The sequence below is a fragment of the Vipera ursinii genome (genome assembly GCF_947247035.1).
Source record: "Vipera ursinii genome assembly, chromosome: 15".
Lineage (NCBI taxonomy): Eukaryota > Metazoa > Chordata > Lepidosauria > Squamata > Viperidae > Vipera > Vipera ursinii.
In genome coordinates this window covers 7762737-7776901 of record NC_139528.1, presented here as the reverse complement: position 1 = coordinate 7776901, position 14165 = coordinate 7762737, and the positions used below count along the sequence as shown (strand labels likewise).

Here is a 14165-nt window from a genome sequence, read left to right as displayed (position 1 = left end):
CAATGACTCTCGAATGCTGAGCCCTTCGTCCTCCTCCCGTCGAGATAAGCAGATGGCCGGGGGAGGCTCTCGACTGAAGGGTCCCCATCCTGTCCGGAACAGCATCTGGTGCCCGAGCAGATTGTCACCGGTGATGGAAACAAGGTCTCTGTGGCTTCGTGGCCATCTGTGCGATTGGAAGAGGAGGCGAGAATGAAAAGGAAGAGAGTCACCTTTGAATAGAATTATTGGAAGCTGGAAGAGAAAGAGGACAAGCAGTGCGCAGCGTGCCTGCAGTGACCTTCACAAACACACAACCACAAAAGCGGGTGGCAGGGCTGTGAGTGCCTGTAGACACGGAAATACATGCACTTTTCTTGTTTTCCCCCTTTTTTCCCCCCCGCATCTGCTGGAGCAGCCGAAGGACAGCAGAACCAGCCTGGGGAGACGGTAAGTACTGGCTAATTGTCCCGTTTGGATATCAAGCAAATCTTTGGCTTCCGATAAGTCATTTTATTGACTGGGCTGTCGCCTTTCATTTAAGAGGACAGAATAACAGAGTTGGAAGGGAGCTTGGAGGCCATCTAGTCCAACCTCATGCTTGAGCAGGAAAACCTAGACCATTTCAGACAAGTGCCTGTCCAGTCTCTTCTTAAGAGCCTCCACGTTACGAAGCATCCGCAACGTCTGCAGGATAAAGCCGTTCCACTGATTAATTGCCCTGTTAGGAAGTTTCTCCTTAATTCCAGGTTGCTTCTCTCCTTGATGAGTTTCCATCCGTTGCTTCCTCTCCTGCCTCCTGGTGCTTTGGAGAAGAGGTGGACCCTCCCCTCTTCTTTGTGGCAGCCCCTCAGTTATTGGAAGACTGCTATCGTGTCACCCCTGCTCCTTCGTTTCCCCAGACTAGACATGCCCGCTTCCAGCAAACGTTCTTCCTATGTTGCTCTTCTCTGCACTCTTTCCAGGATGTTCCCAGAGTTGATTTATTTTATTTATTTTATTTTATTTCCATTTATATCCCGCCCTTCTCCGAAGACTTATTGCGGCTTACAAGCTTAGCAGTAGCCTTCATTCTATGTATATGCCTGCTTATTAGGGCTTTCACACACACCCCAAGCGGCATTATTACAAAGTCAGCTTATTGCCCCCAACAATCTGGGTCCTCATTTTACCTACCTGGGAAGGATGGAAGGCTGAGTCAACCTTGAGCCTAGTGGGACTCGAACCTGCACTGATTGCAGGCAGCTGGTGTTCCTTAAGGAGGCATTAGCCCACTGCTCCACCCAGGCTCTGGGTCAAGGCAGGGAAGATGGGGTTCAATCTCAACGTGAGAAGGGGAACGGGCTGGCAGGATCCTGCCTTTGGCAGCCCTGGGAAGGATGAAAAAGTTTGGGACTGTCTTTTGGCCCTTTCTTTATTTATTAGATTTATTTTATTTTATTAGATTTATATACCGCCCTTTCCTGAAGGACTCAGGGCAGTTTACAGGGTATTTTAATAACAGAGTTGGAAGGAACCATGGAGGTCTTCTAGTCGCCCAAGTGGGAGGCCTTTACACAAGCAGTTCTCAACATACCACCACAGTTGAGCCCCAAATTGCCCTCGCTCAATGAGACATTGGTTAAATGAGGCTGGCCCCATTTTACAACCTTTCCCGCCAGACTCGTGAATGGGACCTCCGCATATGTTAAATGATTCCCACAGTTCTTAAGTGAATCTGGCTTCCCCGTTGACTTTGCTGGTCAGAAGAGGATCACGTGACCCCGGGATACCGCAGCCACCATACCACTTACTGCCGGTATGATGCCAGTTGACAAGTGTCCAAAATCTGACCCTGTAAAATGGTCGCAAGTCACTTTTTTCAGTGCCGTTGTAACCCTAAATGATGATTAAATGAATGGTTGTCAGTTGTACTGCTGTCAATATTTCAAGAGGCCTGGGCAACAGAATAGAAGTAGAACTGCTTGATTCTAGAAGTTGTGGGCACTTCATCACTGGAGGCTTTTAAAAAGAGACTGGACAGCCACTTGTCTGAAATGGTCTAGTCCAGGGCTAGGCAACCTTGGCTCTTTTATGACTTGTGGACTTCAACTCCCAGAATTCCTCAGCCAGCATGGCTCAGCTTGGAAACCTCTCCCTTTCCCCTCAGCGTGGCTAGCTCAAGAATTCTGGGAGTTGAAGTCCACAAGTCATAAAAGGGCCAAGTTTGAAGACCCCCAGTTTAGAGTATAGGGCAAGGGTAGGCAACCATGGCTCTTTTATGACTTGTGGACTTCAACTCCCAGAATTCCTGAGCTAGCCTGGCTCAGCTTGGAAACCTCTCCCTTTTCCCTCAGCGTGGCTGGCTCAGGAATTCTGGGAGTTGAAGTCCACGAGTCATAAAAGGGCCAAGTTTGAAGACCCCCAGTTTAGAGTATAGGGCAAGGGTAGGCAACCTTGGCTCTTTTATGACTTGTGGACTTCAACTCCCAGAATTCCTCAGCCAGCATGGCTCAGCTTGGAAACCTCTCCCTTTCCCCTCAGCGTGGCTAGCTCAAGAATTCTGGGAGTTGAAGTCCACAAGTCATAAAAGGGCCAAGTTTGAAGACCCCCAGTTTAGAGTATAGGGCAAGGGTAGGCAACCATGGCTCTTTTATGACTTGTGGACTTCAACTCCCAGAATTCCTGAGCTAGCCTGGCTCAGCTTGGAAACCTCTCCCTTTTCCCTCAGCGTGGCTGGCTCAGGAATTCTGGGAGTTGAAGTCCACGAGTCATAAAAGGGCCAAGTTTGAAGACCCCCAGTTTAGAGTATAGGGCAAGGGTAGGCAACCTTGGCTCTTTTATGACTTGTGGACTTCAACTCCCAGAATTCCTGAGCCAGCCACGCTGAGGGAAAAGGGAGAGGTTTCCAAGCTGAGCCAGGCTGGCTGAGGAATTCTGGGAGTTGAAGTCCACGAGTCATAAAAAAGCCAAGGTTGCCTACCCCTGGTCTAGGGTCTCCTGCTTGAGCGGGGGGTTGGGCTAGAAGACCTCCGAGGTCTCCTCCAAACCTATTACGCTATTATCTGTTACTGCCTTGACATGCATATTCCTCCAGTTCCTGGGTTTTTTCCCTCTGTCCTTCCCCATCTTTTCATAGTTTCTCTGTCCTCCCCACCCCCCAAAAAACTTCGGCACTTAAAAAAAATATTTTTATTAATTTTAGATAGCTAATAAGAAATACATTCAAAGAAAGAAAGAATGTAGAAATGTGAAAGGAAAAAAAGTACGTAGGAAAAAGAAAATAAAGGAAGAAACAGAAATGCCTAGGAAGAAATGGCTTCTGATCTTTCTCTTGGCAGTTAGGTGCACAATTTTAAACAAATCTCTCTCTTCAAGGCTCCAACACAATTCCCTTCTTTCTCTAACCTAATTTTTCTAACCGTCAAAAGCGTGAGTCACAAAATCATTTTTCTTTCTTATGCAACATCTCCACAAGAGGCTTCCAGGCGGCAGTCAATGCAGATCATGCCTTTTCCTTCACCAGAGGAGTTAATTTCAGCAAAATCTGTCAACGTCACCGGCCGTCCCTCCGTTGAGGGTCACGTCCAATCTTCCCGTTTCTCTGCCTGTAATAATCTCAGCAATCATGACTTTATGACCTCAACTGAGCCCAAACTCTCCGTTGCTGAGCCAGGCCGTTGTTAAGTGAGTTTTGCCCCATTTTATGACCTTGCTTGTCACAGTTGTTAAGTGAATCACTGCGGCTCTTTAGTAACGTGGTCGTTAAGGGAATCTGGCTTCCCCCATTGACTTTGCTTGTCAGAAGGTCGCAAAGGGGGATCACGTGACACCCCCCCCGAAGACACTGCGACCGTCATAAGTACGTGCCAGTTGCCAAGCATCCGAATTTTGATCACATGACCATGCAACGGTCCTAACTGTGAAAAACGGTCATAAGTTACTTTTTTCAGCGCTGTTGTAACTTCAGTCACTAAATTTATTTTTTTATTTTTTATTTTAATTCCATTTATATCCCGCCCTTCTCCGAAGACTCAGGGCGGCTTACAAGCTTAGCATTAGCCTTCATTCTATGTATATGCCTGCTTATTAGGGCTTTCACACACACCCCAAGCGGCATTATTACAAAGTCAGCTTATTGCCCCCAACAATCTGGGTCCTCATTTTACCTACCTCGGAAGGATGGAAGGCTGAGTCAACCATGAGCCTGGTGAGATGCGAACCTGCACTAATTTTATTTTATTTTATTTTATTTTAATTCCATTTATATCCCGCCCTTCTCCAAAGACTCAGGGCGGCTTACAAGCTTAGCAGTAGCCTTCATTCTGTGTATATGCCTGCTTATTAGGGCTTTCGGCCCCTCCCCAAGCGGCATTATTACAAAGTCAGCTTAATTGCCCCCAACAATCTGGGTCCTCATTTTACCTACCTGGGAAGGATGGAAGGCTGAGTCAACCATGAGCCTGGTGAGATGCGAACCTGCACTAATTTTATTTTATTTTATTTTATTTTAATTCCATTTATATCCCGCCCTTCTCCAAAGACTCAGGGCGGCTTACAAGCTTAGCAGTAGCCTTCATTCTATGTCTATGCCTGCTTGTTAGGGCTTTCACACACCCCCAAGCGGCATTATTACAAAGTCAGCTTAATTGCCCCCAACAATCTGGGTCCTCATTTTACCTACCTCGGAAGGAGGGAAGGCTGAGTCAACCTTGAACTGTTGTAAGACGAGGACTGCCTGCATTGAAATGACCTTTCATGACACTTTTCTAACCCTGAGCCACCAGTCCTAAAAGGGAGATTTCTGGCTTCAGTTGAATATTAATCTTTAAAATCCACCACGTATTGGACGCGAATCCCATTTTTTAAAAAAGCTTTTTTACATGTCCAGGAAACACGATAAAATTTCCCTTCCTGCGGCTCTCATTTCCAACTTAACAACCACAGTCGAGCCCAAAATTTATGTTATTAAGTGAGACATTTGTCAAGTGAGTTTTCTGCCCCGTTTTGTGACCTTTCTTGCCACAGTTGTTAAGTGAATCACAGCAGTTGATAGGTTAGCCCTACGGTTGTTAAGTGAATCTGGCTTCCTCACGGACTTTGCTTGTCAGAAGGCTGCAAAAAAGGACCATGTGGACACGGTGATGGTCATAAGCATGAACCAGTTGCCAAACAACCGAATTTTGATCATGTGACCAGGGCAAATGCTGCAACGGTTGTAAGTGTGAAAAACGGTCATGTGTCACATTTTTTCCAGTGCCGTTGTAACTTTGAACGGTCACTAAACAGACTGTTGTAAGACGAGGACTGCCTGTAATCACTGAGTCATAGAAACTTAGGGCTGGAAGGGACCCTGGGGGTCTTCTAATCCAGCCCCTTGCCCAGTGCAGAAGTCCTCGTACTCACAACCAGTCTCACTTCCTCGTCTTATGACTAGACCGCTACAAAAAGGTAATAAAATTGGGCCAGTCGTGTGACCAACTCATTTTGCAACTGTCACGAATTAAGACCTTGAGGGTCGTAAGTCAAGGATTTCTTGCATTTGAAGGGCCTTGATAAATCCTGGATAATTTCCCTGGGCTCCTCTGCCAATGACACCTCGTTTGATAAAACGTCTTGTTAAGATCACAAAGTAAAGTAAATTTCAGCCCTTTGAACCCTGCATTTTCTCACCGATCCATTTACAGGTTATAACCAAAATCCTTTGCCCCACTTTGTTCTACGTTCTTTAAGCGCTTCTTTCTTTCTTTTCAAACCTTATTATGGAAAACTGCACTCACTTGCCCCCTTCCAAGCAAGACATTAACCATGTTTCATGGAAGCTCACCCACCTACATCTACGTCAGGGGTGTCCAACCTTGGCCACTTTAAGGCTTGTGGACGTGAACTCCCAGCATAGTTGGCTGGGAAATTCTGGGAGTGGAAGTCCACAGGACTTGTGGACTTCAACTCAGAATCTTGTGGACTTCCACTCCTGGAATTTTGGGAGTGGAAGTCCACAAGGTCTTAAAGTTGCCAAAGGTGGACACCCCTGATCTACATCCTGCCACAATGGCCAGAACTGAAGGAGGCTCAGGGCTGTGAAAATCCTGCAGGGTACAACCCACAGCTTTGCATTTCAACACTTTTGGAAAAGTGGGTGGGTGGGCTGGTGCAACCAAGTGAAAGAGAGCTGGCTTCTGTCACCTTGCAGGGGTGTCGGGTGGCTTCAGGACCCCTGGACTTTGCGAGAGGCTGAAGATGGCTGCCACCAGGAAGAAGTCAACACAGTGGCACAGCCATGGCTGTTTTTCTGTTCCCGGCCACCAATGTGGACTAAGGTGCCCCCTTTCGCCATGGAGACCCAGCATCCCAAATAAAGTATGACGTCTTCCAAGTCTTTCTGCTCAAGACCAAAGCTAATTTCACCCCCAAATAACTACCAGCTTTAAGAAGGACTCATGTCAGATGACCTCAGCTATGTCTGAGTAGGAAGCCATGTTCTCCTGCTTCTTCCACGTACTTCAAAAAGTAGGGCTTCCCAGAGAACCAAAGGGAGCCCCTCCTGGTCTAGCTGATGGACCTCTCTGGTGAAGGATGGTCTTCCTTTCTTGGGAAGGCTTGACGTTGGTTGAGCCAATGAACGCCACTCTCTGGGACCATGGCAGGTCCAACAGCATGGATGGGACCTTCAGCCCAAGTGAGGTTCCCTGGGGTAGCTCCCAACTGCCCACGTTCTCCACGGCAGCCAAAATCCGTGTGGCCATCACTGTAGTCCTTTTCCTTTGTTCCACTGGCATCAATGCCGCCATGTTGTGGAGTGTCACCAAGAAGTTTCAACGCAAGCCACATCTCCGAATCCTTCTCATGAATCTGGCTGCGGCTGACCTTCTGGTCACCTTCGTGGTCATGCCACTGGATACAGTGTGGAACGTGACCATTCAGTGGTACGCTGGTGACCTGGCCTGCCGGCTTTTGATGTTCCTCAAGCTGGTGGCCATGTACGCCTGCTCCTTCGTGACAGTAGTGATCAGCCTGGACCGCTGGGCAGCCATCTTGCATCCCCTGAGGGTCAGCAGAGCCAAGAGGAAGAACAAGACAATGCTGTGTATAGCGTGGGCCCTCAGCTTCCTCCTAGCAGTACCTCAGGTAGGTAGAGCCCCTGTCCATGTTAAGAAAGCAAGAAGACCGGCATCCAGCCTTTGAAATGGTTCTTCTAGGTCAGAGGTAGGCAACCTTGACTCGTTTATGACTCGTGGACTTCAACTCCCAGAATTCCTGAGCCAGCATGGGGGAACTATGGCTCCTTCATGACTTGGGGACTTCAACTCCCAGAATTCCTCAGCCAGCGTGGCTCAGCTTGGAAACCTCTCCCTTTCCTCTCAGCATGGCTGGCTCAGGAATTCTGGGAGTTGAAGTCCACGAGTCATAAAAGAGCCATAGTTCCCCCATGCTGGCTCAGGAATTCTGGGAGTTGAAGTCCACGAGTCATAAAAGAGCCATAGTTCCCCCATGCTGGCTCAGGAATTCTGGGAGTTGAAGTCCACGAGTCATAAAAGAGCCAAGGTTGCCTACCCCTGGTCTAGCTCTACTTTCCACCCATCCGATCCTCATGTATTCTGCATGGTGGATTATGAACTCATCTAAATTCATGATGAGGAATTCAAATCTAATGGCAGGCATTTTTTTGTGTGCCATGGTTGGTAAATGAATTACTGCAGTCGTTAAGTGAATTGCGCAGTTGTTAAGCGAATCCAGCTTCCCCCATTGACTTTACTTGCTGGAAGCTGGTTTGGAAGATCGTTAAATGGCGGTCACATGATGTCAGGCAACGCATGTAAATATATGCCAGTTTTTTTTATTTTAATCCCATTTATATCCCGCCCTTCTCCGAAGACTCAGGGCGGCTTACAAGCTTAGCAGTAGCCTTCATTCTATGTATATGCCTGCTTATTAGGGCTTTCACACACACCCCAAGCGGCATTATTACAAAGTCAGTTTAATTGCCCCCAACAATCTGGGTCCTCATTTTACCTACCTGGGAAGGATGGAAGGCTGAGTCAACCCAAATTCTAAACCTGTGACTGTGAGATGCTGCGTTGGTTGCAAGCACGAGGACCAGTTGGAAGTCATTTGTTTCAGTACCACTGTAACTTTGAATGAACAATCAGTAAACAAATGGTTGTAAATCAAAGATTACCTGTATCTATCTATCTGTCATCTAACTTCTATCTGTCTGTCTTTCCCTCCCTCCCTCTGTGCTTTTATCAACCTATCCTTCCATCATCTCTATATCTCTGATGTTTTTCTCTCTCCTGTCTCTCTGTATATCTGTCTGTCCGTCTATCCCGCTGTCTGTCATCTATGTATACCAGGATGTATCCAATTTTAAAATCTCCATCAGAGGAACTCTAGCAGTTGGTGAGGAAGATGCAGTTTAGGCAACCATACTTTAAGGCAGTGTTTCTCAAGCTTGGCCCCTTTTTAAGACTTCTGGACTTCAACTCCCAGAAAGGAGTTGTGCTGGCTGGGGAATTCTGGGAGTTGAAGTCCACACATCTTAAAGGGGCCACGTTTGAGAAACGCTTCTGTACTTCAAGGCTTGACCTAACCGGAACTGAAATCTAGACCTTAATCTCTCTGTGGTCTCTGTGTGTGTGTGTGTGTGTGTGTGTGTGTGTGTTTGTGTCTGTGTGTGTTTTGTATGGGAAACGGCCTTTCTTTTTCCAGATGCTCGTCTTCCACACGGTCAGCCGCTCCCAGCCCATCCATTTCGTCCAATGTGCCACGGTGGGCAGCTTTGGGGCGCACTGGCAGGAAACCCTGTACAACATGTTCACCTTTGCCTGCCTCTTCCTGGTGCCACTGCTGGTGATGCTGCTCTGCTACTCTCGCATCTTGGCCGAGATCTCAAGGAAGATGGCGCAAGCGCGGGGTGAGCCTCCGTGGCATGCACCAGTGGAGGGGGGACTTCCTTGGAAAGGGGTGCATGGTTAAGCAGCAAGGTTTTTTTAATAAATAACTCAAGATGGGGAACACACTGCCACCTCCTCTTTTTTATCCACAACAATCTTGTGAGGTGGGCTGGCCCGAGAGGAAATGAATGGCCCAAAGTCTCCTAAGTGGGTCTCATGCCTCAGGCGGGACTAGATCTCACCATCTCCTGGTGATTGGCCCAAGGTCACCCAGCCGGTTTTCGTGCCTCAGGTGGGACTAGAACTCACCCTGTCCTGGTGATTGGCCCAAGGTCACCCAGCCAGCTTTTATGCCTGACACAGAACTAGAACTCACCCTCTCCTGGTGACTGGCCCCAAGTCCCCCGCCCAGCTTTCCTACCTAAGGTGGAACTAGAACTCCCTGTTTCCTAGTGGTTGGCTGAAAGACAGCTCTCATGTCTAAGATAGGACTAGAACTCCCCGTCTCTCGATTCCAAGCCTTGCATCTTCACCATTAGACCCTTGAAGGACATTGCATCCTGATGCAGCTGGTTTTATTGGGGCTCGGGGTCCTTTCCGAAGGGAGCCAATCCTGGTTTGTTCAGGAATCCATCATGAACCGTAAAACACGGGGCTATTGTTGTCGCTTTCTTCCTCTTGCAGCCTCCCCCAAATCCACGGAGGTCCACCTGCGCTGCTCGCACAATAACATCCACCAAATCCGGGTCCGCACCTTGAAAATGTCGGCCGTCACAATCCTGACGTTCGTCACCTGCTGGACGCCCTACTACTTGCTGGGCCTCTGGTACTGGTTCTCGCCCGAGATGCTGACGCAGGAGCAGGTGCCACCATCGCTAAGCCACGTCTTCTTCCTCTTTGGCCTCCTCAGCACCTGCCTCGACCCGCTGGTCTACTGTTTCTGCTCTTCGCGCTGCCGGACCAGCAAGAGGTTGGCCAAAGCACCGTCTGTCCGCATGACCTCGGAGTGGGCGTCCACCATGAGCAATAGCCCCAGGGCAGAGCCGGGAGTCCACCGGGCGTGCAAACCAGGATGTGCCCGGACTCCAAAGCTGACCTGGGCCAGGAAGGAGAAAATGGCCGAGAGCTACATCTGAACATCCCGCTGTTTGAACCGCTCGCCCACTTTTCCGGTGAATTCCCGCTCAGGAAGTATTTCCAGAACGAGGACGGGAGAAAAATAAATCAAATTGCATGTCTGAATTGGAAACGATGCAGAAACAAGACTGGGTTCGAGGCTCAGATGAAACGATCCAAGGAGATTTGAGTCTGACTTTTGAATCAGTTGGGAAAAATGCAGATAGTCCTTGACTTACAACCATCCATTCAGTGACCGAAGTTACAACAGCGCTGAAAAAAGCATCTTACAAGCATTTTTCACTCTTACGACCGTCGCAGCATCCCCCGTGATCAGAATTCGGACGCTTGGCAACTGACTCATATTTATGACGGTTGCAGAGTCCCGGGGTCATGTGATTCCCCCTTTTGCGACCTTCTGATGAACAAAGTCAATATGGGAAGCCAGATTCACTTAACAACCGTGTTACTAATTTAACAACTCCAGGGATTCCCTTAACAACTGTGGCCAGAAAGTTCGTAAAATGGGGCAAAGCTCACTTACCCAATTTTGGGGTCAATTATAGTCGTAAGTCGAGGACTAACTGTAATTGTTTCTGGCCATCTTTGAAGGCATTCTGAGTATCCTCATTGTTAGGTGTCTCATCTGATGAATTAGACACATTCTCGAGATGGGCAGCCACATACATTTGATTTTATTTTCCTGGGCTCCAAGATCACTGCAGATGGGGACTGCAGCCAAGAAATTAAAAGACGCTTGCTCCTCGGGAGGAAAGCCATGGCAAATCTAGACAGCACACTAAAAAGCAGAGACATCACCCTGCCACAAAAGTACGTATAGTCAAGGCTATGGTCTTCCCAGTTGCAATGTATGGCAGTGAAAGTTGGACCGTAAGAAAGGCTGAGTGCCAAAGAATCGAGGCCTTTGAACTCTGGTGCTGGAGAAGACTCCTGCGAGTAACTTGGACTGCAAGGCGATCAAACCGGTCAGTCCTAGAGGAGATCAACCCTGACTGCTCTTTAGAAGGCCAGATCCTGAAGCGGAAACTCAAATCCTTTGGCCACCTAATGAGAAGAAGGAAGGACTCACTGGAGAAGAGCCTCATGCTGGGAAAGGTGGAGGGCAAGAGAAGAAGAGGACGACAGAGAAGGAGGTGGCTGGATGGAGTCCCTGAAGCAGGAGGCGTGAGCGTAAATGGACTCCAGAAGATGGTGGAGGACAGGAAGGCCTGGAGGAACATGGTCCATGGGGTCGCGATGGGTCGGACACGACTTCACAACTAACAACAACAACATATGTTTGATAAATAAAAATAAAATAAAATTCCGTGGCAATGTAACCGAACTGGCCTTGAACTGGATTTCCAGACTACTTTGATAATTTGGGGAGCCCCAGCCAAAAATATTTTCACCTGTGTTTGTTTTTTATCCCCACAATTGCAGTCAGGGAAAATCTTTCAAGTGTTCCAAGTTTCCAAACTGAAAAAAAATTAAATGCCAGAAATCCTAAATAGAAGCCCCCAAATGAACACCTGGATCCTTTGCAGGAAAAAAAAACAGTGCTAAAAAGCTAAATGGTCAAACTATCATTGTCAGATAATGTTTGTTAAGAACGTTTGTACCGGTGACTTTTGTACACTACAGGAACTTCACAGTTTCGCCGCCTAGTGACTGTTCAAAGTTACAACAACACTGAAAAAAGCGACTTATGACCATTGCGGCATCTCCACAATCACATGATCAGAATTTGGACACTTGGTAAATGACTTGTATTTATGACGGTCACGGCGTCCTGGGTCCAGCGGTCCCCTTGTGCGACATCTGACAAGCAGGCAAGGGGGAAGCCGGATTCCCTTTAAAACCGTGTTAAGTGAATAAGTGCAGTGATTCCCTTGGCCACTAATCTCACTTAGCGACAGAAATTTTGGACTCAATTGTGGTCACTACATGAGATGGTCTGCCTTGACTGGCAAACCATAATGGTGGGTGGGCTACCTTACAGTCATAAGTCGAGGACTACCTGTAAACAGGTCCTGGCCTTACTCTGGACAAGGCTACTTTAAAAGATTTGTTTCCTAATAGTGCATCTCGGATTCGCCACTGATATTACATTTTGGTTGGCTGAATAATTATAAATAAAAATAAGATTTGAAGAACTCTCCAAATGTAATTTCGTTCTTTTAATATCTGTGACACTCAAACAAAAGTCTGACCTTTAAAGGGGTGAGTTGAAATTAATTTTCACCTTCTCCCTCCCTCCCTCTCCTTCCTCTTTTCCTTCCCTCCCTCCTTCCTTCCCTCTCTCTCTCCCTCTTTTCCTTCCCTCTCTCTCCTTCCCTCCCTCCCTCCCTCCTCTTTTCCTTCCTTCCCATTTTCCTTCCCTCCCTCCCTCTCTCCTTCCTCTTTTCCTTCCTTCCCATTTTCCTTCCCTCCCTCTCTCCTTCCTTCCTTTCCTCCCTCCATTTTCATTTCTTCCCTCCCTCTTCTTCCTTTCCTCTTTCCTTCCTTCTTTCCTCTCCTTCCTTCCTTCCTTCCTTCCTTCTCACAATCTTAATAGTATTTCTCAACTTTGGCCACTTTAAGAGGCTGGAGGATTCTGGGAGTTGTAGTCCAGCCGTCTTCCAAGCTTGACAAAGTGCTGCAAGACTTTGTTCTTGGCCATTTTATCCGTTCTTTTCTCTCTTTTCCACCGTTTTCTTTCTAGCCGATAGAAGAGGAGGGGGGGAAAAGCGTGCTTTTTTATTCTATTTTTCCAGGCGACCCCGGGGCAGCAGCCGGGTGGGCGGAGTGGGGAGGGGTCTCCTTGCACTTGTTTCAGAGGGCAGCCCCGTCCCCTCCGCCTTTTTCGCCGTCCTCTCCTCCGGTTGCGAATCCTTCCGGCTTCCCACACTCCACCCCTCGTGGGCAAATCCCGTGTCTGTGCGCGCGTGCAAATGCAAATGCAAATACAAATGCAACCCCCGACCTGCATTCACCCTCCACCCCACCCACCCCCGGACCACGTTCACACAACCCCAGCCCAGCCCAGCCTCCAAAAGGGGCTGGCTAGCGCGGGGTTCTGGCCTGGCCTTGCAAGACCGCTGCAAGAAAGAAGACGCGCGTCGGTCCCGCGCACGTGTGCACGCGAGATGCAAGGCCCGGAGGCCCCCCGCCGCGCGCCCGGCACTCTGCACACGCTCGCCGGCGCCCTCCTCCCAACCACTTCCGGGGTTGCCAAGAGGATCCGGGGCTGAGCCCGGCTCTCCAGCGGCGCCTCCTCCTTGCAACGTCGCCCGGCTGGCTGCTTCGGACACCGGGCGCCCCTTCCCGGCCCAGGATGTGGTTCTTCGCCCGGGACCCGATCCGCGACTTCCCCTTCGAGGCGGCTTCCCCGCCGGAGCCGCCGCTGCCGCAACCGGGGGGCGCCTGGCAGCTGCACCGCGGGCGGAGGAAGGTGGGCGCGGGGGGGGGGGCGCAGGGGGAGGGAGGGGGTCTTTGCAGAGGAGGGGGCTCGATCCGGGGAGGGGGGGCTGCACGGGGGTGTCCCTCGGGGGAGAGGCGCAAGCTGGGGGTCCCCCTTCCTTTTGGGGCAGGGGGATCTGCGGTGAAGGTGGGGGGGGGTCGGGGAAGAGAGGGGGTCTTTGCAGGGGAGGGGGGTCTTTGCAGAGGAGGGGGCTCGATCCGGGGAGGGGGGGCTGCACGGGGGTGTCCCTCGGGGGAGAGGCGCAAGGTGGGGGTCCCCCTTCCTTTGGGGGCAGGGGGATCTGCGGTGAAGGGGGGTGGTGGTGGGGGGGGGCGGTTGGGACCCCTGCATGGGTCGATCTGCATCCTTGTGTGTGAGACGGCCTCACGAGACCGATGGTTCGTTGAGGTGCTTCCAAGTAAAAAGGCATCAGGCAGGGATGCAATCAGATAATAAAGCTTTATTTAACGATGGAGTAAAGAGAAAGAGTTCCCTGGCATGGAGGCATCCATGCCTGGATTGAGCTCGTGGATCATTCCCACAAGAGAGCAAGCAAGCAGACAACAAGGGAGTGAGAGAGAGAGAGCAGCCCCTGAGCAGAGAGTTTTTAGGGGGGGCCTCAGCCCCTCCCTTACCAATTAACTCTCTCCAATGGGGCTGCAGGGGCCGGAGACCCCTGACCCACCAGTGGGAGCAAAGAGGCCTCTTTGCTCCCATCTGATGACCTTTTTGGGGAACTGCCATGGCTGGCACAA

General features: G+C 49.6%; 2 protein-coding genes across 3 annotated transcripts in view; both read left to right on the top strand.

Moving 5' to 3' along the window:
- Window positions 1-6534: 6534 nt before the first annotated feature.
- On the top strand, window positions 6535-10003 carry LOC310647108 (gonadotropin-releasing hormone II receptor-like; the record flags this gene model as incomplete). The annotated part of the gene is made up of 3 exons (XM_083374082.1): window positions 6535-7086; window positions 8668-8872; window positions 9537-10003. The coding sequence occupies 3 exons, from the start codon at window positions 6535-6537 to the stop codon at window positions 9986-9988; spliced, it is 1209 nt and encodes a 402-aa protein (XP_083230208.1). The 3' UTR covers window positions 9989-10003.
- A 3207-nt stretch (window positions 10004-13210) lies between these two features.
- SCYL1 (SCY1 like pseudokinase 1) overlaps window positions 13211-14165 on the top strand; it is a 30609-nt gene continuing 29654 nt past the window's right edge. Inside the window, exon 1 of one of the 2 annotated variants that reach the window (XM_083374189.1) lies at window positions 13211-13401. In XM_083374189.1, the coding sequence (XP_083230315.1) occupies window positions 13285-13401 (117 nt within the window). In that variant the 5' untranslated portion in view covers window positions 13211-13284. The remainder of the gene's footprint in view (window positions 13402-14165) is intronic. The other variant, XM_083374190.1, reaches the window with a different exon arrangement.